Genomic DNA, 24,681 nt, shown 5'->3' with positions numbered 1-24,681 from the left:
AATACTTTCATTGAAAAGAATTTCAAATATGAAATACAGGTGTGTATATACATAAACTCAGAATTTGTATTTTCGAAATTCATTCATTCATTCAATAATGTATTTTGCTAATACAGTCATTTCTTGTAATTTATACTTGGCTCTGTTTGTAGTTTTCCTTGTAGGCTTTATGAGAAGGTAAAAGTTGCACAGTGGTGGCTGTTGGCTCCATTGTCCATGAGGCAGTAAATCCAATCTGGGTTTTATACCAAATCAGTCAGCTTCGTACTTTGGATAGCTCCTTCAACGTTCTGACTAGTTCTGACTGAAACTAGGAGCAGATTCACTGCCCAACTGACATGTGAGCCACCAGCCTCCACTGAAGTAGGAGGCTTAACAGCGCAATCCTAAACATTACGCTTCTGCTCTCTGCCTACCCAGGAACCCCCACTGAGTTCAATGGGTCTCACTCCCTAGTCGTGTTTTAGATTGCAATTTAAGTCTATATTCACAAGGATCCCTATAAACTACTACTACTACTACTACTACTATTATTATTATTATTATTATTATTATTATTATTATTATTATTATTATTATTTTGAGCTGCTGGTGCTCTGTACCTTTAACAGCTGCAATGCAGACAGAAATTCAACAGATGTTTCCACCATGGAAATGGAGTGATTTGGAAAGCTGCATCTATTGAAGCTCTGCCTGTCACGAAGATATTAAAGATATGGTGTTTCTGCCAGCAAAAAAAAAAAAAAAAGTTAAAAAGAGACAACTTATAATTTATTGATCTGAAGGCTACATTGAACTCACTTTGAACAAGCCTTTAACACATCTAGTATTTCAAAGTGACTCCATGAAGATCTGAGTGGTGGATATGAAAAGTGTTTTCCTATTCCTTTTCTTTCCCCCATTCGCTCTCCTTTTTATGATCTTGTTTTTTTCCTACTACCTTCTCAATGAAATCCAGATCAAAGTGAATGGGTGCATGTACAAACAGCGATATCTCCACAAGTGCAGCTCAATCATACTTTGGCAAGACATGTGCACGCACTTGTGGCATGACATGACTTATAACAGCCAGCTGAGCATAGCTCCTTTCGTTCTACTCTCTTGGGTAGAGCAGTAAGGACTTTGTCCATAGTCCCACTGGTGGCAGAGTATAGATAGGGACCATGGGTATCTACATTAAAACATTGGCCATTTTTAAGCTGGTGGCGTCTACTTTTTGCAGGACCTACTGTCATTTGCTAGAACTCTGAGGTCCACCAACCAGAGCCACAAGCAAAATAGCGGTTGGAGGTGAAGCCAAATACAAAATGGCTGTTCAGAGGGCGGAGCTAGCTACCCACTATATCCCACGAGACTTACACTTGGATGATTTGCATGTACAAGTTCCAATCATGGATTTAGTACAGATCAGAGATTCTAACAGTATAATTTAGGGGGGCATTTTGTTGTTGTTATTATTAAACAATTGGAAATTAAAACACTTGCCAGTTTACTATTTATTTATTTATTTTATTTAAAACATTTCTTGGCACAAGGCAGCTTACAACAATAAAACACATAAAACAGTTTAAAACATTAAAAGCAATAAAAACATACACAGTAAAATAGCAGTTAAAACAATAAAAGCTGACAATAAAACCATCAAGATTTTACTAGTAGATCCAGGATTCTCTGAAGAGAGGCATGACTGCAAAATGAGTCTATGTGACAAGGGAGACCATAAGATATTGGAAAGATCTACCAACGTCTTTTTCTTTAGTTAAAAGGAGCTATGGAAGGGAGTGATTAGGGTGGCCATGTGTCCTATTTTAGAGTGAACGGTACTCTATTTGAAGGACTGGCAGGTGCTAGGCCTCTGTTTGAAGGCGTCCTCTGACTGAAGGGCTGTCCATCCAAGCACATTTTAAAGATAAAGAACTGCAAGAAGAATAAGCAGGGGGGTTGAATTTGCCCATCAGCCATTAGCACCTGGACAGCAGCCTGAGCAACCACACAAATCAGCAGGTTGCAGCCTTTCCCACTGTAGTGATATGTATTGTATTTCTATTTAAATCACATTATTTACAAATTTGCATTTATCCATATAAATTCATTAAGGCAAATTTTATGCAAATCTCTTCCCTTTCTAACCTCTTTTTTTTCATATCTTTCTTTGTAATGTGCAAGTGACTCCCCTTATTTGCGACGTAGTATCTACATCATTGTACATGACACCCTTAGCTATTCCCAGATTGCATGTATTCTTCAAGACACTGAGGATTCCAGTACCAAACCAAACTAGATGAAGGACCAAACTAGATGTAGCATAAACCCTGTTCAGGCATTCTGAACCTGAATGGGGCAAATGCATGAGTAGGAGTATTCCAGCCCTGCCCCTCTCCAATGTCACGTTTGTTGCCTTCTACTCATGGAGGATGACAATCTGAAGAAGTGGGCTTCCTGAATCTGTATAGGCTCACCGCGTGAGCTAGAACATAATTTTTCCAGCATTCTGGCTCAGATGAAGAGCCTCCATAGATACAGAAGGCTCTTCTCTTCAGACCGTCACCCTCTATGAGTAGTAGATAATGAATGAGAAAAGGAAGAATGGTGGGACTAGAACATGCCTTCTCCTTACACATTTGCCTTATTTGGGTTCAGAATGCCTGAACAAGGCTATAGGAGATCTATGATCAGCTCTTCCAGCATACTTTTCTTTGCTTAAAAGCAGCTGTGGCAAGGAGTGATTTGGATCAGGGCCTTGTATGCCTAAATGTGGTTTGTATGCTTTAATGTGGTTTCCTGCATTGGGCAGAGGGTTGGACTGGATGGCCTTATAGGCCCCTTCCAACTCTATTATTCTATAGTTCTATGATGGGAGGGGTCTTAAATCTTTGCATTGTTTCTCCAATGAAAACCCATCCCTCCAAACCTGCTATTAGCTGCAGAGCTAGAAAAACATAGGTGTGATATGGATACCTTCATGTTTTCCCTTACAGCAGGGGTGCAGAACCTCTTTCAGTCCAGGAGCCCACACCAACCATTGGTCCATCTAGACCAGTATTGTCAACACTCAATGGCAATAGCTCTCCAGGGTTTCAGGCAGAATTCTTTCCCGGCCCTACCTGGAGATGCCAGGGATCGAACCTGGATGCAAAGCTCTATCACTGAGCTCCAACCTCTCCCCATCCACCCACCACCTGGGTAAAAAAAGGAAAAGGCCTTGTGACTAGAAGGTTTTACTACCTACCTCCTAGATTTTACTCAATGCAGAGGCTTTTCCTTGCTGGTTTTTAAATACAAGCACCTATCATTAGACAAGGAGAGGCAATGATTTGAGCATATCATTCAAAGGCAGTAAGTTGTTTATATAACAATTGAGGGGTTGGGGTTGTTGAATAATAAGAACAACACATGCTTCCAGACACTAGCGGGAACTATAAATTTTGTATCAACAGCCACTTGTCTTATCCCCCTTGTTGTCCTGTAAGTTGGTCGTTTCCTTTCTCCTACTCCCTCCTCTTCCTCTCTAAAATAGCAACATGTGCTCTCTCCCTGAGGGAAGCAAGTAATCATATCCCATGCCTTGGCTTACTGACACCCACCCACCCAGCTTTAGGGGTGGGGCTTGTAGTTGAACAGTGTTAGATAGCCTTCTTCAACAATGTGTGTAAAAGTAAGTTGAGTTGAACTTTTTCTAAACTGGCTCTAGTCTACGTTTATTCCCTTTAATGTTAACGCTGTGTGTTACCACACTTTATTAGTATAAAGCAACTCTGCTGTAAGTCCCACCAGACTTTCCAACAGGGATGTCATTTTATTTTATTTTTTTGCTTCAGCCACCAAATTGTCTTGCGCCATCTCTGGATTAGCACGTAAATTTTAGCAAAGTAAGACTTCACTGTAAAGTATGTTCAGAGGTAGTTCACTAGAGATTTACCAATGCTGTTTTCCTGTATTGCAACTTTAAGGATGTTTATGTTTCTATTGTTATGGTTGTTTGGGTATTTTGTGTTGTTAGCCGCCCTATGTTCCAGAACTAGAAGAAGGTGGGATACCAAAATGGGAATAAATAAAAATAATATGTAAATGGCTACATGGCTGTGTCATGGTGCACAAAGGATTCTAGAACCCCTGGGGTCATCACATGAAGCTGATTGGTGGGAGATTGAAGACTGTCAAAAGAAAGTACTTCTTCACACAGATAAAAGAAAGCATTTTTTCACAATGTGGCACAAGGAGAGAGCACAAGATGAAGTGATTGACAACCACCAACTTTTAAAAGGGGGTTAGATAAATTCCTGAATGAGAAGGCTATCAATGGCTATTAGTCCTGATGGCTATGTTACTACTTCCAGTATCCGAAGAAGTAAGCCTGTGTGCACCAGTTGGTGGGGAACATGGGTGGGAGGGTATGGTTGCACTCATCTCCTGCTTGTGGGTTCCTGGTCAAGACCTGGTTGTGAACAGAGTGCTGGACTAGATGGACCCTTGGTCTGATCCAGCAGGGCTCTTCTTATGTTCTTCCTTTTACTTTTCTTATTTCGCTGGAAAGTTCTTTTGCAGATCAGGGTGGGAAGAGAAACAGGCTTGATATGACATCCTGTTAAAGAGGCCTTCACGTTTATCATCACTCATAGATTTCTCTATCATTGCATTTGCGCCTAGCAGAAGTCATCTGACTGTGAACCACTGTGGAAGGAGAGTGATATCTAGAAGTTTCACATTCTGCCCCTAAGGGGAGTGGAGCCCACATTGGTCCTGCTGTAAGCTTAGCATGATTGTCACTGTCCTCTGCACTTCCAATTTTTTTCTTTTTCTGTTGCGTGCGGAAATCACCCCTGCCAGTGTCACTTCTGTGACATGCTGTGAACTGTGGACCTTTAGCTCAGTGCAGCTGTGAAATCATTATTTTGCTATGGGCATCCCATTGTGTTCACTATTGTGCTGTTCATGAAAGAGAGGAGGGGAGGGGAAGCCATGATCAGACCTTGGGATTAAAGCTTTTCTTGTGAGTGGCGGATTTATTCTGCAAGTAACAGATTGGGAAACATGCATCTCCATCTCTACATCCCCCCCCCGCCAAGTTGTATTCCAGATGTAACAGTACCACTCCTTGTGTCTAACATGCCTTACATCAACATGCATGGATGCCTTGCCATTCAGTTTTAATAAACAGCACTCCTGGATCAGATATCCTAAATGTTGTGGGTCCACTTAAAACATTTTTTCAGAGAGTTATGCTTCCTCACCTCATCTCGACATCTGTTTTCACAACAGAACTGAGCCTGAAATTATTCTCATGGAAATAGATCTTGCAGATAAAACAGCAATTGGCCAAAACTTTAGAAATATACAGTAAAGATTTGACTCTGCCACAGATTTTCTTCTTGACCTTGTGCAAGTCATCCAATTGGCCGCAGAGTTCTTTTGGAAAAGGGATAATACAAGTCCTTCTTTCCCCGCAAATATTTCTTGTCTCCTTGGAATGTTTTGACAAGAGCAACTGGACAAACAGGCTGCCAGACTCAATAGGTAACACAGCAAAAGTCTTTTATGGCATGCATTGGAGAGCTAGCATGTAGTGGTTAGCGTGTTGGACTGGGACTTGGGAGATCTGGATTCTAGTCCCCACTCAGCCATGAAACTCACTGAGTGACTTTGGGGTAATCACAGACTCTCAGCCTAACCTACCTCATAGGGTTGTTATGCGTAAGCTTTTATAATGGGTCGTGAGGATAAAATGGAGAGAAAGAGGACAATGTAAGCTGCCCGGGCTCCTTGCTCAAAGAAAAAAAAAGGATATAAATGTAGTAATGAATAAATGTGCACTGAAATCAGTGGAACTTAAATTAGTCACAATCACATCCCACTCCATTGCTTTCAGTGGGCCTTCACTGTGACTAACCTTTCCTGGATGCCTCCCAATTAATTCGCCCCCCTTAAAAGCCTTATGCATTTCAGCACTTTTAAAGAATAATTATATTGGTGAAGTTCTTCATGACTTGTTGATTAAGAGCACAGAATGGATATGTCCACGTAGCATCTTTCCAACTACTAGATCACTGCTTTAGACTGCAGTCCCACTCACCTTGGAACAAACCTCATTGAATTCAACAGGATGTACTTCTGAATAGATCTGCATAGGATTGCATTGTTGTTGCTGTTTTAAAAATAAGAAAAGTAAAAACCAACACCCAAAATGAACCAGTTTGGATGGATGAAATATTCTCTAATGTTACCTCCCCATCCCCCCAATCTCCAGCCTGGAGTTCTCCAGATGTTTTGGACTACAATTCCCAGAATTCTTGACCATGTATTCCACAGCAAGTAGGGGAATAAATGAAGAAATAACACAAGAGAGCACCTTGAAGGCTGTGCACAATTCCTTTCCTTTGTCACTGAGTGGCCATGGCCAGACCTCACATACCTTGGATTGCAGAGGTGGGGGAGGATGTCACATCAAACTCCAACAATTCTGTATGAAGGCCACAGTGCTAATGATACAGGGGATAAGACACCAGAGCGCCCAAACTGAGCTCCTATTCTGTGCTTTACAACCTCCCACTTCAGAAATGGAGCACTGGACATTGGGGAATGTTTTGTCTACCCAGGCTTCTGGAATAGCTGGCAATAAAGAATGGTTCTAGTGCAGCCTCCCGTAACCTGGCATTTTCAGATGCATTGGACTGCATCTCCCATAATTCTCAGGCAGCATAGCCAATGGCGGAGGATGCACCTCTGGAGGGGATCAGGTAGAGGGAGTGGTTGCAGTTAATATACCATATATGTGGAAGCAGGAGGCTCGTGGCTCCAATATTAGTGGGGCAGTGAATTGGCTCTGGGTTTCCACCAGAATTCTAAAGGAGCTATCCAAGGTGGTAGATCCTTTAGAGTTCTGATTGGTTTTGGCTGAAACCTGGAGCAGATTCACTGACATCAGAGCCAGCAGCCTCCACTTTTTGGAAGGATTTAATATCATCTCAAAGTTAGGGCGACCATATGAAAAGGGGGACAGGGCTCCTGTATATTTAACAATTGTTTAGAAAAGGGAATTTCATCAGGTGCTATTGGTATGCATGCAGCGCCTGGTGAAATGCCCTCTTCATCACAACACTTGAAGCTGTAGGAGCCGTGCCCTCTTTAGTTAGAGTGACCAGATACAAAAGATGGCAGGGCTCCTGCAGGTTTAACTGTTGTGATGAAGAGGGAATTTCACCAGGTGCTGCATGCATACAAATGACACCTACTGAAATTCCCTTTTCTAGACAACTGTTAACAATATAGGACCCCTGTCCTCAGTTTCATATGGTCACCCTACAATCTTCCTGTGAGGTTTTATGGATTTTGTAGCACTGCTTCTCCTTTGATGTGCTTCCAGCATCCTTGTTTGTTAGATCTAGGCCAATCCTGGGTAGTTGAGAAGCGGTGAATGAGAAGAAAAATCTTGTTAAATTCATCCTTCTCCTTCATACTCCCAGGGCAGCTTTTGAGGGAGGAGTTGTAATGAAGCACGCGTGAAAGACATATATCCCTTTGAGGTGAACCATTCCTTGGAATCAGGCTCATTGGCAATGTTGGACACTCACTGCTGCCAGTTTTATACCTGCTGCCAGCCAGATAGAGGCCTTGTGTGTGTGTACGTGTGTGTCCCTGGGGTTTCAGTAGCCTCAGTCTGGGCCTGCTGGTAAAGTCTCAAATGAACAAGCACCCAGAAATTGTTTGAAGTCACTCCAGCCGCTCTATGGATTGACACGCAGCTTTTCTGTATAATCTGTTCCGAGTTTGCTTCCAGATGGGACTCCTTGCCTCACTCCAGCAAGAACGCTGGCATAACTCACGTGGTGCAGCCTCTTCCTTGCTCACATCCAGGCCCATGTCTCTGTCTGGGAAGGCCCCCATCACAGGCTGTTTGACAAGGTCACAGCTGCCAGGCGCCGATGCGTTTAGAGAGGTGTACCAGAGGAGGCCTGCAGACGGCATCCATTTTGCTGGGCTGATTTGCTCTGCCAAAAGGGAACCATCCATGTCTCGTCACTAATTGGATCTCTGGCTTCCTATGCTGTCCCTCAGTCTACTGAAAAAGGGCACTAGAGATCAAGATGTCCTCATGTTTGTAGAAACGAGTAGTGATGTTAGAGCCAGTTGAGATCACCGACTGAATTCAGAATACAGAATAAAGCTCAATTTTGCTGCATTTATTTATTTGAAGCAGTTATATCCTGCTCCTTCAACTGGAGAGGTCTGCAGAGCAGTTTACAGATAAATAAAAACAAGACAGCCCCTGCATTCAGGTTTTACAATCTGAAACTGAAACAACACAAAAGAAAAAAGGGATGTGGAAGGGGGGGAAGGGGGGGGAAGGGAGGGGGGAGGGGGAGAAAAGAAAACCCAGGCACTACTTCTTACTGTTATATTATTCTTATAGCAACTTATGCTGTGATGCATCTGCACATCCCCCATACACTCCAACAATTCCTATGTACCAGATTTTAGATGAAGGACACAATAAAAATGTTTTAAATAAAGAAAAAATGTACAAGGCACAGACCGTCCCTATTTTTTTGCTCCTGTCCCTGGTAAATAGCCAGTCCTATTTTACCTTTGGGGAACACGCTGGAGATACCTTTTTAAAAAAAATTGTGTGCACATGTGAAGTGGATTCTCTTCCATCATTGTTTCCCTATAACTGCCTAACTTGACAGTAAACATTGCGGAATGTGTTTGAGTTCCTGGTTTTCTATACTGTCTACAACCAGATACATTCAGAGATTAAACATATTAAAAATACTTTTGCATGTTTCAAATAAAATAAAACAAATACATCATTTCGGCCAGTTTACGAATGCACCTTTGCTGCTGTGGAGCAAATCAATATAGTATATTGCAGCAGAGAAGAACTTTCAGTAATATAAAAGTTGGAACTGCAACAAAATATTGCAGTCTGGAGTGCTGCTGTTCAGAATTCCAGCCACTCCACTCTATTCCATTTCCCCCATTCCATTTCTTCCGGCAGGCCTACCCAGACAAATTTTAAGATATTTGACTGTTATTTTAATATTGTATTAGTTTTATATGTTTTAATGCAGTTTTATGTATTTTATGGTAATGTTCTCTGCCTCAATCCAGAGGGAGAGGCGGGTAATAAATAAATAATAATTATTATTGCAACCATGAAGCATTCCTTGCACATTAAGTGCACACTTAGCCCTTAACGTGTTGTTTTTGTGGTCCCCTCCCCATCAGTGTTTTCTTTTTTTTTTTTAGTAGGGGCTGGTGGCTCCGATGTCACTGGGACAGTGAATTCACTTCAGGTTTCAGTCAGAACCAATCAAAATTCTATAAGAGCTATCTGGTGTGTGTGTGTGTGTGTGTGTGTGTGTGTGTGTGTGTGTGTGTGTGTGTGTGTCCCTGAGATGATTTTGTACTTCTGTCAACCTTGGGATTCCCCCAAGCCGGCTGACACCTGTGCTGTTGTTTTGGTAACAGAAACAATGGCACCCGTTGCCTGAACATTGGAAATGAAAGGAATTCTACATGTGGAAGTATTTAGGTAGCATGTTGCATTTATTTATTTACAAAATTTGTATACCACTCCATATCGGAAACAAATTATGGAGTGGTGAACATGAGGATTAAAACTGTAAAATAAAATAATAAAAAACCACCATTTTATACTAAAATACACAGAATGCCAATAAAAACCAATCAAGGAATGCTTCCTGGAATAAGACTGTTTCCAGGAGGTGCCAGAAACAACACAGAGTTGGTGCCTGCCTGACCACCAGGGGCAGGGAGTTCCACAGAAAGGGGTCCACCATGCTGAAGGTTCTTCTGGTGGACTCCATGGACCATAGGTCCATGTGGAACCACCAGGAGCATGCCCTCTGATATCAGGATTACCATCATAACTTTTAATGATTTTGCAGCTAACAATTAATAAGCAGAATAGGGGTGTTAAGCATACTCAGGAGTATCCCTCTTTTCCTCCTTTGATCTTCAAACGCCACCCAATACCCTCATTTTCTTGCTTGATCCAAGCAAGGAAAGCCAGAGGCTAAGCAGGAGGCGGCTTGCCCTGGAAACGCTTGCACCATCACTGTGCTCTTTGTTGCCAACCTTAGCTGGCAGCTTGAATCGCAAGGCAGTACACGATATCTTCCTAAATTCTCTGGATACGCTCTAATCTGCAATGATTCCCCTCCCAGCTTGTCCCTTCCCCTATTTGGGAGCTGGATATGGCCACATGGAGATCACTGACCTTACTAATAAGTGGGAACACATCAAAGCAGAAACAGGAATTTGATTTTGATTTCATTGTTTGGTTTTGTAATCCCCTGGGTCATAGTTACTCACATTCTGGGAATATCCAAGGTTGACTACTGTACATGGAGTTGCCTTTGACGACTATTTGGAAATCGCAGATGGTAACCTAGCTGCTGTATCTTGGATAACTGGAACTGGGTGCTGGGAATATCTTGCACCAGTACTGGGCCACCAGTCTCTTTCACCAGGAGAATGTAACTAGGTTGCGGTCTCTTCCCAAGCACAATTCAAAGTGCTGATGCTCATCTTTAAATCCCTATATGGCTTTGGAAATTCCTAAAGTAAAATAATCTTCCCTTGGTGGTGGCAGAAGCCTTCTGAATCCCCTCTTGTCCTTTATCCTCCCTATTTTCTTCTTGCTAGGTAGGACAATCACCGCTAACTCCTGCAGATGCTCAGATACAATCTGGGATTCACCCAGATACCAGTGTGTTTTTTGGAGAGAATTTAAGCCATTCTGATAGCATACTCTCCATTTCATACTCATCTCAACAAGGCAGCTGCTAACTGGCAAAATTATCAGGAGACCCCTAACATCACTGGTAAAGGGCAAATTTACCCTGGGTGAATTCATCATTTTATCAGAAAGTAACAAGTTCACCCATGTTAACTCAGACAAGAGTTCTCCTTGAATACAAACCCTTGTTCCAGTTTGAAAAGTTGTTGTAAAATCAAGTTATCAAAGTCTCTACTTCCCTTGCCCGACTTCGTCCATTTTCTTCTGCTGCCCCTTATGCCTGGAACGCTCTTCCAGAACATTTGAGAACTACAAGTTCAACCGCAGCTTTTAAAGCTCAGCTACAAACTTTTCTTTTTCCTAAAGCTTTTAAAACTTGATTTTGTTCTGACTTTATACTGTTAGTTTTACCCTACCCAGTGCCTATTTACCCTACCCTGTGCCTGTTTGCATTCTCTTCCCCTCCTTATTGTTTTATTATGGTTTTATTAGAATGTAAGCCTATGCGGCAGGGTCTTGCTATTTACTGTTTTACTCTGTACAGCACCATGTACATTGATGGTGCTATATAAATAAATAAATAAATAAAAATAATAATAAAGTGCATCTTGGGAGCTGTAGTTCAGATGCATCACCACGTTATCTACCCCTCCTTCCTGATTGGTTGTTGTCAGGGTTAATCAAACTCATCTCATGTGCAGAAAAGGCATTGCTTAGATGCATGCTATGAAGCTTGTAATCAATTCTGAATTCAATCGTGAATTGATAGAACACAGATCCAAGCTCACTATGAAAGTATTATAAGCAGTCAAGTTTTGACCACCAGGTTGACTAATTACAACATTCAGCAGCATCGCAAAACATCACAATCACACTTGGATCAATTTCTCCCTTGCCCATTATTTTCAACTGTCTCGTTTCCGTAACCCTAAACTAGGTGTGGGGAAGCCTATACCATCCAGATGTCATTGGATTGCAGCTCTCGGATCATTAGCCATACTGCTTGAGGAAAATGGAGCATGTTGCTTTTCAATGTAATGGGAAGTTTAAAAGCCAAATCATTAAGAGGGACAACAAAATCCTCTGAGACTACAAAAGCAACATTTCTAATAGAAGCCATCTGTGGGGGGTGGGGGACTCAAGCTCATAACAGTCCCGGTAAATTCTATCCAACTTACCCCACCCCATGAAGAATTAGCAACTGCCTGATTTTAAGTTTTACTACTGGTGTCTGTAGGAGAGAACTTACAATTCTCTGTAGTTGCTTCACAATTAACTCCCTGAACCTGCCAGTTGGTTTATCTTTCCACCCATGGTGACCTTTTGACTTGAATGTTGAGGATAGCCCCATAATGAATTTGGATAAACATTTTCAAGCAAATCCTAGCTTGAATTTGAACTCTAGTTTTAATTCTTTCAACATTCCTAACTATGGAGGCTATTAGATTCAGATACTTATTTTTTTAAAAACAGATTATAAAGCTTATTTGTCCCAATCAAAGTTTGGGCCATAGGAATGAAGATACAAGTAACCTTAGCTTGATGGGTAATTGCATGGACAAATCGTAAACATGCAGTTCCTCAGCATTATCCAACAGCCAGGTCTACGCCTTAAAAAAATGTTTTACATCTTTTATTCATTACAATTTGATTTGCGCAAGTAGGAACCAAGAAATGAAATAGACAAAACATCCTCTGAATCAAAGAAACTCACCTGGCTACAGTTGTATGCTGTGAATAATGGCTGAAAGCAGAAAAGGGATGCAGATATTTAAATGGAGTGCGCAGACACAACCACACAGCCATATTTATGGGACTTTCTCAGTCCATATGGTCAGGGGTTCCCAGCAGACGCCACCAGTATGGGATTGAAGCAAAGATAGGGAAGTGATAATTTCAAGTCATAGGCCATGACTACAGATCACTTTCACAGCACAAACTGCAAGAGAAATCTAGGAATAGCAGATACAGACTGTTCATGATATGTAAGCTAGTTATTCATGCTTGTGTTGACCAGTTCATCTAACTTATCTGCCAGTTTTACACTTGCAAATTGAAAAAGCAGTAAGAATGCAACCACCCTTACTTAAATGCCACTGGCTGTGCAACAATGTTTCCACATGTGTGTGGTCCTGCTTCAAGTACATTGGAGGCCTCTTATGTTTCACAAGGCAGACTCAGGCCTGGTTCAGACAACACGCTAAACCATGCTGCTTAACCACAAAATGGTTAAGGGATTCCCTTAACCATTTTGTGGTTAAGCAGCATGGTTTAGCGTGTTGTCTGAACCAGGCCTCAGTAACTATTTTTGACTACCTGTGTATCTCCAGGATGTACTCACAAATTTTAATCTGCTCGGTATTCTCAATTTGAGCCATGATAATGCCTATTCTTAGATGTTCTCAGTATAATGCAGCATATTAAATGTAACAGAAGTTTATTAAACTTCCACTGATGCTGATTTATGGTAACTAGGAGTCAAAGTCACAGGGTTAAAAATTAAGACCAAAATAAGCAAATGTTATTTAATGTATTTTAATAGCAAACTTACAGGAACAGCACAGAAGACAGACAACATTAAAAACATGTACTTGCATGTAGGACAACTTAGTTAGAAAAGTATAGTGAATGGATGGAATCTACTGTATGATAAAAATGTTACAGACACCATATAGTTGCCATCAATAAGAAATTTACCTATTTTTTAAAAAAATCCAAATGCTGGCATTGTCCAGAAAAGTTTGACTGGCATATTTATAATTGTTATAAAGTTGAACTGCTGAAATTTGTTCACTGAAATGGTTTTTGATAGCAATAATGCTTTATATGTCCCCACGTTTATATTAAAAATCCACACACAAATGAAAATGAAAAAGAACTTGCCAATACCCGATTCTGTCCTCTATTTTTCCATTTGCAACCATATACTTAGGTACCTTTTAACCCCATGGAAAAAAAATATCTAACGTTCATTACTACCAATAACAGGAAGAAGAGATTTTATTTGTTTTGAGAATGACAGATCCATCTTAGTAGAATTTAAGCACGCTCTCCACGTATGCGACGTGCTAGCTGGATATCTTTTGGCATGATTGTGACACGTTTGGCGTGGATAGCACACAGGTTGGTGTCTTCAAACAGGCCAACCAGGTAGGCCTCACTTGCCTCCTATTGAGAGAAGAAAACAATTTGAATGTTTTAAACAGAATCCTCAAGCATTTACAAACTTAGATCTATTATATGTCTCTGCTCTATACTCTCTTATGATGTAGTGGATGTTCTTGTACGATATTTATCAATATGAGTTTATATCCCACCTTTCCTCCGAGGAGCCCAAAGGGGGCATAAATGATCCTCCTCCTCTTCATTTTACCTTCACAACAAGCCTGTGAGTTAGGTTAGACCTTGGCTTCCTGTGCTCTTTACGAACTATCCAACCATGCAGTCTGCCTCTCTTCTAAGACCCACTTATTGATTCCAAACCTGGATAAGACTTTGACCATTTTTAGCCATTTATACCATATTTTCCACAACCCCACAATATTCTACTTGCAGCCTGTCTACTCATTCACAGGCTCTCACCCATACTGGATCCTAATTCACCGCCCGGGGCAGCTAAGGGCTCAATCCTATGCATGTTTAAGACAGAAAAAAGTCCTACAACTCAAAGCATCCCCCAGCCAGCCATGCATGTAGAACAGATACAAGACAGAGATGGCAGTATCTGCTCATGGTAGGCATATTATGGACTTTATGAAACAGCAATGCCACATTATGCCAAACAATGGAACAGTTCCTTTGGCGGCTGGCCATAATGTTGCACTCTGATTTCAGCAGTCCTGCCTGCTGAGAAAAATCATCTGGTGATGGGTAGCCAAAGACCTCACAGCATTGTGGTTACTGAAGGTCTGACCCATCAAGACAAGTGCAGCCCATTAGCCATATATGGCAGCTCACCATGGGCTCAAATCAATTTCTATTCTTCGGCCATCTGCCTGGGACTTCAAAAACAGGGGTGGGGGGCAGAGCTGTGGATCATACAGGCACCCGGCAGCCTACAATGAATAATTGGTGGGCTGCATTAGCCTTGGCAGGTCACGAATTGTGCAGGCCTGCTCCAGACTGTGCTAAATGTTTTCCATCAACTGTTCTGGTTGAAACTCTGCATTTATTTATTTATTTATTTCATTTATATACCGCTCCCATAGCCAGGGCTCTCTGGGCGGTTTACAGAAATTCTAAAATTGAGGTAAAAACAAGTATACAAAATTTAAAACTCTAAAACACAGAACATACACACATAAAGCATTAAAAACCGATTAAAAACTAAACATGTGGGTAATTAGACACATATATGGTATTTTCAACATGTACACCTTCACTGTGTTATGCCTACATTCTTGTTATGATGGCCAAATTATTATTAATTATTATTGTTGTTGTGGACTGATACTTCCTATCCTAAAGGGACAACAAGAAGTGTGTAGCAGTGCTACAACATACACAATAGGCAGAAGATGCTGATAAACACAGGGTTTTTTACAAATCCCAGGACAGATATGTCCACTGTGTTTGGGAACTGCTGCGGAGACTGTCTAATTGGCCTACAATGTAAGGAACGCTTCTCCCCGCGTATAACAAGTACAAACTAGGTGCTGCTTTCCAATATTTAACCTTACTACTTTTGGAAAATATACTGGAATTGCCCACATATAGCTCTTTTCACAATAGCAACTTGTGGGAACAGCCAAGAAAGAGATCTGTAAATGGCATTTATAAAGCACAAATTCCTCTTTATAGTTAGATATCACCACTTCACAACACCCTTCCAAGCAAACGAGGTCTCGCATTCCACTTGAGAACATACAAATTGCCTTGCTGGATCCATCAGATCCAGCATTCTGTCTTAATAGAGGGTTCAAAGATCATTTATCACAAAGCAGACAGGTGCATCCCCTCCCCAGCAACCCCACAAGGTTAAAGGACATATGCCAAATTTTCCACACTCTTCCTGCAGATGTATGGAAAGAGGAAGGGATACATCATAAATGGTCACTACTGGAATTTTGTCAATAACAAAACTACTAAGCATTCTGAAATTACATAACATAGTGGAATACTCCCTACTTTGTGGTTTAAAAATTATTTTGTGGAGCTTAATGTTGAAGTCACAACCAAAGAATGCATATTAAGAGAATACAGGGGGAAAATAGATTTATTTGCTATTGTGTCAGGAGATTTGTACTAAAATCCCAACATTCCAATTTCGACATTCAAGATTTCATTCAAGAAAGCAAATTACTTTGGGAAGATTAAACACTGGCAGTTATCAGCTCACCTACAACACATGGATGCTTACTTCTGAAACCCACCAATCATGTGAAGTTTTGACTGACCATAGAAACAGCTCAACCAATAACATGAGAGCATATGGAAGCAACCAATCACACATTCCCTCACGTACCAACAGCACAGTACTAGTCAATAGCTGCACTCTAGAAAGGGCCCAGGGTGTAATTTGTGTTGCTAAAACTACACCCACATCCTGCATTAAGACTTTATTTTGATTTTTATCTAGTCTTTAAAAGAGCCATAGGAAAAGATATTTAGAAGCAAGTACAACTATTAGATACAAATTAGAGAACACAAAATGGTTACTTACAAAAACATTGCTTATATATAGGCTTATAGGTGGAAAACATTGATATATATATTTAGAAGAGGACATGCTTGATCTTTTCAAACTAACTGTGACATGCATCATCAAGGAGGGAGGATTCCATGTTTTTCAAGGGCAGCTTAAAATAGCAATGTAACATTTACCTGCAAAGCACCAATAGCTGCGCTCTGGAAACGCAGATCTGTTTTGAAGTCCTGAGCAATTTCACGCACCAAACGCTGAAAAGGAAGTTTGCGGATCAGAAGTTCAGTTGACTTCTGATAACGCCTGATTTCACGAAGAGCCACAGTACCTGGCCTTTGAATGAAAAAAGGAAAAAACACACCAAACAAACAAGATCAATAAGCTTTTTATTTTCCCCTCTGAAGAACACAGCGCACAAAATCCCAAAGAGAAATGGAATGCTTGATAATGGAACATATAAGTACACTGTGCAAGATAACTTCTACAAATGAAGCAAGCCCACTGTAAGAGTAAAAATAAATTTCAATTTTTTTAAAAAAAGACAATCTAAAACAGAATGCTAGGAAATAGTGGGAGAGCCCAATTATAGTTATTTAGATCCATTTTGTTCTCTCCTTTTTAAGAGGAGTGTGTACTGTGAAAGTTGATGAGAGGAAAATGGCTGTGTCAATAACAGTTTATCCTTTTTTATATACAGATCTTAAGAAAAGAATATTTTAGAAGTGTAAAACCTGCTATTTACCTGGTTATCTGGAGGCAGTTGCTGCCCTCTAGTGGTACACTGTACAAATTATCAGTTTTACAGTAACAGCAAAGGAGCTAAACTAATTTAAATAAATGAAAAACGATCAGGCCCGGCAAGTTTTAAATAAATACACCAGGTTTGCTAAAATACACTAATTAATCAGCAGACTTTAATATTACATCCTATACTTGATCAAAACAATATTTATTTATTTTAAAAAATAAGGTTGGTATTTTTATATTCTATTTTAAACTTGATTTAGTCAATAAATTGATATATTACAATTATAGATATTTCTACATTTCTGTTTTGGAAATGTTCGATTTAAAATATATTGTACATCGGAGATAAATTGTTGGGAGATCAGACGAGGAAAGGCGGGAGGTGGCTAAAATAATCTCCATTCAACGTAAAAGAAATCCTCGCCATTTCCCCGAAGCAAAAAAGTTGCGCTCAGATCTACATTTCCGCGGCGTTAAGGGACTACTATTACATCACAACGCTTTCCTTCCCGGTTATTTCTGTACCTGTAGCGATGAGGTTTCTTGACCCCACCAGTAGAGGGCGCGCTCTTACGAGCGGCTTTTGTCGCGAGTTGCTTCCTGGGCGCCTTCCCACCGGTGGATTTACGGGCAGTTTGCTTGGTACGAGCCATGTTCCCGCGAAGTTCTCTTCCTTACACCTATCGGCAAGATATCACCCACGCGATCACTATACCGTAATAAAGCAGCCAGTAGAGGAAAGGGAAATTTCCCCCCGAAAATGCAGAATTATTGGTTTTTAACTGCCTTTCAAGAAAGAAAAAAAAGGCACCACCAAAGATATTAAGAGCCACCAAAAACCTTAAAAGCTTGCAGATCCACACCTCCGGTACCAAGCCCAAGAGCAGGCAGCTTGCCACAGAAAGAAATCCTTCCCTTCCTAAGACTGAACTGGATGGCAAAATGGTCGGAGGAGCCGCCGACCTAATTTATTTAAGAGTAAAATAAATGCCAAAGATTTCAGTAGATTACTCAAATACAGCCCAGGGCTTAAAATTGAAACGATGCCGCAAAGATTACAGAGGGTGATTCCGACACAACACAGAAGAAACGGCTCGTACCCCCCATCCCTCCCGTGGGCTAAAAAAAAAAGTGCCAATAATTGCTGAAAACGCCGGGGGGACTTGCCACTGATTTATGGCTTGCAGAAAGAAAAACAAAAAAATCCGTTGGAAAACAGGGGGGGGGGAATCGGGGAGGGGGGGAGAGCGGACTAAAAGCCTTGTAAGTGTTCTCTCGCAAAGAAAGCACCGTTCCCCCCCTTAGCCGTGCGGGCAAAGGCAAACAAATGGAAGCCGCACACAAGTCGGATTTTACGCTGCCAAAGGTGGGGGAGAAAGTCAGATTTTTAAGAGCAAGAAAGCAACGAACTTTTTGGGGGGCCGGTTTTTCGGTGCTGCCTCCCGCCTGTACCATTGGCAGTCCTAAGGCTGCCTCGCTCCCAAGCGCCTCTCGCTGGCAAACTCATCCCCAACAAAATGGAAACAATCACGAAATGCAGCCCTAGTCCCTTTGCAGGGAGAGAGAAAGAGAGAGAGAGAGAGAGACGGAGGGGGGGAGGAAAATAAAATAGCAACACAATCACACCAAAAAATATATTTCTCCCCTAGAAGCTCCGAACTATGTGGGGTCCGACAGGCTGCGGGAGAGAGGAAAAGTTTGGACTCCGAATCGCCCCAAATCTCATCGGGTTCCGAGGCTTTGCTAAGCACCTTTCTTGCCTTTTTATTGTTTTTATGCAATCAGGGGAAAAAATATGGTCGGTGACCAGAGAAAAGAGACAAGATGGTGAAGCTGAGCAACAACTGTGGGGAGCAAGGGAAGGCAGGCGAGGAGAGTTTCCCTGGGCTGGCAACTGGCTCCAGTTTGCAGCCGCTTCCGAGCGCCGATCCGGGGCGATGAGGGGCTGAGGTGGTGGGCGAGGGGCTGGGGAGCAGGATAGTGAGGGTCTGGGGTGCGGGGGAGGGCAGTAGAGGGGGGCCACGACCGAGTAAAGCGGGGCTGGGGGGGCTGAGGGAAGGAGCACTCCGAGCTCCTCGGCTGTGCTCGGGAAGGCGGAGAGAGAAAAGGGACTCTTCCTGCCCCCCAACCGCTCTTCCCGGCCCCCCAGAAGTTTGCCAGGGAGCTGGGGGGGCAGCCCGGAGGGTTCCCGAGCCAAGCTGGGGGGTCTCGGGGGGTCCTGAGAGGCTAGCGGGCGACTTACCCCCGTCCGCTGAGACTGAGCGCGGCTGCCGAGCAGGCAAGGAAGAGAGAGGAGGCGCTGAAGCTGCTGCGGGCGACGGCGGCTGAGAGCACAATTGAAAGATGGCTGACTCGTGAGGGCCGTCTCGGCCGCTCGGCCACGCCCCTCTCCCGCCCAGGCCGCGCCTCCTCCTCGCCCGCCCGCCAATGGCGCACAATGGAGGGAAGGGGAGGCCACGCCCACACTCCGTCCTCCTTGCCTACTCTCGGCTTCCCGCGGCCGCCTCTGTGTGTACAAACACAAAAGACACGCCGCGCGCGCCACAGAGGCAGAGAGTGAGTGACTGAGTGGGATTCCCCTCGGCCCTCCTTCCTCTTTCTCTCTCTTCCACCCCTCCTCCAGTCTAGTAGCCGCGGGATGGGAGCAGCAGCACGAGGTCCCATTCAACGGCCAACGGTCCGGCGGGAGCAGCCCCAACGGTCAAGAACCGGCGCGAGGTCAGGGCAACGGTCGCGTTATTACTGCAGTTAGTAAATTATTTGGGAGTGGGGAGAGAGGGGTGCTCCTTACCCCTCGCTCAGAGTCCAGTTCAGTCCCAAGTAGGGGTCTCAGTTTAAGATGGCCACCTGAGAGACCCGCTTCACAGGTGTCACTTGACGACTGAGGCCTCAAAAGGTGATGGCTAGATCGAGCGCCAAAGGGACGTAGCCATGAAGTTGGTCACTCAGCGTTGTGCGGGGCTTCACAACGTGGCAAAAGAAGAGGAGAGGTTGGGGACTGCTTATAGTGAGGCAGAGTGTGAAAAGGAGAAAGGGTTTTTTTTCAAGAGTCCTTTAAAAATGTGACATAGTTTATGACTTCATATTACTTTATCTCATTACTTATGAAAGGATGCTCTTTTTTTTTTAGTCCACCGATTGGGCTGCAAGTCAACAAGTGAATGAGAAAAGGTGAGGTTTGTGGATGTGAGGAACTGGCCTTCATAAAGTTCAGATTCAGTTTTTTGCTCCTCTGGTAATTCTTCAGATTGAATCTGGTGGGACAATCACACTAAAACTTTGCTTTAGCTAGCTGCAGGGTTTTCATTTGTCCAGCTCAGGTGGCTCTGGTTTCAAAGATTGGCAGCTTACTCTCTTTGTATTCAGTTGTCCATCTGTAAAACTAATACTGAGACTTCTTGACCTTCCTACTATGATAAAGATTGTGAGGCCATAATAACGCTGGGTCCAAATCTGAAAGGATGTAAGATAGTGAAGACAAAAAACGCTACAAGATGTCTGTTTTCTAACAAATGAACTGACACCATGTTGCTTTTGAGATTTGTAAAATCTACAATTGAGCCAAGGCTGGCTGCACATTCTGGTAACTGCTCTGTGTGTCTCTTTCAATCATGCACACACATACTGCCATGCAACAGGTGCCTCTCAGTTGAGAAGCTGTACCTAGCCTTCTCCAACCTGGTGTCCTGCAAATGTCTATGCTGGCTAGGAATTATGGGAGTTAAAGGCCAAGTCATCTGCAGGACACAAGGTTGGGGAAGACAGTGGCCTGGTTCAGACAACACGCTAAACCATGCTGCTTAACCACAAAATGGTTAAGGGATTCCTTCTATGGTTAAGATTCCCTTAACCATTTTGTGGTTAAGCAGCATGGTTTAGCATTTTGTCTGAACCAGGCCACTGTAGTGTAGGGATTTCAAGGCAGCAGATGTAAGGGAATGGGATAAAAGATATAAGGGCATGCCTGGCACATAGTAATGTGTGGCACGCTGAGGTTCCAAGCTTTGAGAAGAACTTTGTGTTGCATTTCTAAGCAACAGGATATATAAACTCAGCTGGCATTGAAACATTATTGCTGAAGCAGCCAAACAGTTTCTGCCCAGTGGCCAGCCACTGCCCCCCAGCTCACCTGCTCGCCTGCCGGACTTACCTGAAGCCTCTGCACCACCCAGCCTCCTCCTCTTTGCCCCCCCCACTCACTCCCAGCCACTGCCCTGCCCACCAACCAGCGGGACTTACCTGAGGCCTCCTTGTGCACCAATGAGCCACCCAGCCTCCTCTCTGGGCTGCTGTAGTTTTGGTATAGTAAATGAGATTTAGTGTAGAGGAGGGACAGGAGGCTCACTGGTGTGTGAATAGGCCTCAGGTAAGTCCCACATGTCGCCAGGCAGGCAAGCAGAGGGGGGAGGGGCTGGGAGGGGTAGTCCAATGAACTCCCCATCGGCCTCGTACCTGGCTTTCCCGGGCACCCAGAAAACCGCAACAGTTGCCCCTGTGTGAATAAATAAATTTATGATACTGAGCAATAAAATAGCAATGTGCAGATGCTCTCTGAGCAAATCAAGCTACTAAAAAAATTAAAACTCCAGATGGATGAGGCTGATGGTCAGAAACACTTTTCACCAACTCCATCACATTAAAAAAATTGTGATCTTTTCTCTCTTGGTTTTGGTCCTGTCAGCATCATTTTCTTGCCTTCATAACTAAGATTAGAATACTGACATGTGCTCTGCACGAGATGGGGTTTTATGAATAAGAACATATGAAGAGCCATTCTCGTTCATTTTAGTCCATCTAGTCAAGTATTCTGTTCAAACAGTGGCAAACCAGCTGCCTGTGGTAAACCCGCAAGTAAGAAATGAGTGCAATAGCACCCTACCACTTATTTTCCCCAGCAACTGATACTGGGGGTAGCATATAATCATCAGGACAGGAGCCATTGGTACTTACCCTGCATGATTTTGGCCATCATTACATCTTACGTTAGTGAATTCTATACTTAACTATGTGCTGTGTGAAGTAGTACTTTTATCTACCCCGAATCTCCCACCAATGTGCTTCATGGGATGACCCTGAGTTCATGACAGAGGGAGAAAAATGTCTCTCTGTCCACTTTCTCCACAACATGCATAATGTCTCTCCTCACTTGCCTTTTGTCTTAAGTAAAAATATTGTAAGCTTTCCTCAAAGGGGAGTTGGTCCAAATACTTAATAGTTTTACTTGCCCTTTTCTGCACTTTTCCCAATTCTACAATATCCTTTTTAGGTGCGATGCCCAGAACTGTACACAGTATTCCAAGTGTCATCAGACCATAGATTTGTTTGTATAAGGGCAGTAAGATATTAACCATTTATTTTTTATTCCTTTCCTAATTATGCATAACATGGAATTTACCTTTTTCATATCAGCCACACATTTAGTTGACATTTTCATTGAGCTGTCCACCACAACCCCAAGATCTCTTTCTTGGTCAGTCACCAATAGCTCAAATCCCATCAGATTGTACTTCATATGTGAAATTGCGATTTTATGCCCCAATGTGCATTACTTTATACTTGCTTACATTGATTGCATTTGCCTTTTTGATCCCTGTTCTTCCATTTTAGAGATCTTTTGGGAGTTCTTTTTGTTTTAACCACCCTATTTGGTGTCATCAGAAAATTTGGCACCTCACTGCTCACTCCTAATTCCAGATTGTTTATGAACAAATTGAAAAGCACTGGTCCCAGTACAAATTCGTCACTGTTTACATCCCTCCGTTGGGAGACTTTACCATTTATTCCTTCTCTCTGCTTTGTGTGCTAAGTTTGGTCAGGAGTCTTTGGTGACGGACTATGACCAAGTAAGCAATGTCTACCAGATCACCACTTTCCACATGTTTGTTGACACTCTCTAAAAGGTTAGTGAGACTGGACTTACCTTTGTGTAAGCCACATTGGTTCTTTTTCAGCAGAGCTTGTCCTTCTATGTACTTACTAGCCAAGCGACTGGAATACCACTCTGGCTTGTTTCGTAGCCATCCTCATAGTAAGTGTCGCCTACTTGTTTTGCATTGCACAGTAGAGTAGGATCATCAAGAGCACTGTACACTAACAGAAGCGGCTTGTTTTAGGTTCCAGCAGCCTTCTAAACTTTTCAAGGTGCTTGTTCTGTAAATCTCCTAAATGGTCCCAATATACCTGAGATAGGATACTCCCAGATGAAGGGCTGCTAGTGCTACCAATAAAAAGGCATTGTCCAGCAATCTTTTTCCTTAAATGGATTTGCTGTGGCAAGGAAACAGAAGAATTAGTGGGAAAACACAGGAGGGTTATGAATGGAAAATGATGTCGACTAGACCCCATGTAAGATTCTGTGCATGAAGCAGGGCAATGGGATCATAAAAGGCCTCATCAAGAAGCACCCACGATCTCCTTCCCTTTGTTTAGGTAGCAGTTTCTAAGATCAGCTAAGAATATCTGGCTGAATCAATGCATCACATTTGTATTAAAAGGGGATAGAAAGTGATGTTCTAGTTCCACAACTATAGAAATTATTTTCCCTGGAAACTTAACAGATCCTGTTGTTTGCTGAAGGCAAACAGTGTGGGATCTCTTCTTTCAGAATAGTGATGTCTGGGATCCAGCTAGCTAGATCTTGCCCATCCCTTCTCATTGCATTCACTAGATGGACAAACTCTACAGACCCTGGGATTTAGCAGTTTGGTTTGGTTAGCTATAAAGACGAATGTACAATCTCTTCCCAGCATGAGATGAGCAAGCGGAGACAATATATATGAGCTGGTGAAAGACTTGTTTCAGAAAAGCCGTTGAGGACAAGATGAAGTCTTCTATATAACAGACTTTCTTGACATTGAGAATGTTCTTACCCAGAAGTTTCACCAAATATGTGTGCTTTTCTTTCACTCTGTTTGCCCTCTTAAGCTGTGCTGGGAAGGGTTGAAGAAAATGTGTGTTTATTGATACTGTTTATCAATCTGATAAGTTATTTGGAGTTATTCTTCAGATAGATCTTCCTACTGAACACAGTTCGTATATTTCAATTCAAGCAAATATGAATTGTGATCTTAAGAGTTAATTTGGAATTATGGTCCAGTGAAACCAATAAGAACTAACCATCTTAAATCTAATATTCTGGATTGACATTTGTAAATTGAGCTGAAAATCTTTTGGGGCAAATATGTGAAACCTTTGAACAATATTAAAGTGAATCAAGAATGGGAAAATATTTTCTTCTTTCCCTGTGAAAGAAATTGTAGCTGATATTGTTTTACCTGAGAAACCAAAGTCATTGGAAAGCAAATCAAAATGATTTTTAAAAAAAGGGTAAGAACAGATTTCAAATTTAGAGCTGTGGTAGATAAGTAGTATAAGTCGTGTTCAAAATAAACTAGAGATTGTTTGTCTAAATACAGCTCATTCATCAAAGCATACAACAGAGCAGGCCCCAATCCTGCAAATACTTGTATGAATTCTGAAGTTAAAAGAGCTTCAAGAGTAAATTTTTGCATATTTCTCCTGCATTGTT

General features: G+C 42.3%; 1 protein-coding gene across 1 annotated transcript; it reads right to left on the bottom strand.

Annotated features, from left to right (window-relative positions):
* Positions 1 to 13,281: 13,281 nt before the first annotated feature.
* Positions 13,282 to 19,499, bottom strand: LOC134397456 (histone H3.3A). The gene is made up of 4 exons (XM_063124133.1): positions 19,396 to 19,499; positions 17,679 to 17,833; positions 16,586 to 16,739; positions 13,282 to 13,930 (listed from the first exon to the last, which is right to left on the bottom strand). Exons 2-4 carry the CDS (start codon positions 17,804 to 17,806, stop codon positions 13,802 to 13,804), a joined length of 411 nt encoding a protein of 136 aa, XP_062980203.1. The 5' UTR covers positions 17,807 to 17,833; positions 19,396 to 19,499; the 3' UTR covers positions 13,282 to 13,801.
* Between the last annotated feature and the right edge of the window lie 5,182 nt (positions 19,500 to 24,681).

The sequence above is a fragment of the Elgaria multicarinata genome, chromosome 4 (genome assembly GCF_023053635.1).
Source record: "Elgaria multicarinata webbii isolate HBS135686 ecotype San Diego chromosome 4, rElgMul1.1.pri, whole genome shotgun sequence".
Lineage (NCBI taxonomy): Eukaryota > Metazoa > Chordata > Lepidosauria > Squamata > Anguidae > Elgaria > Elgaria multicarinata.
This window is presented reverse-complemented; position numbering and strand designations above follow the sequence as displayed.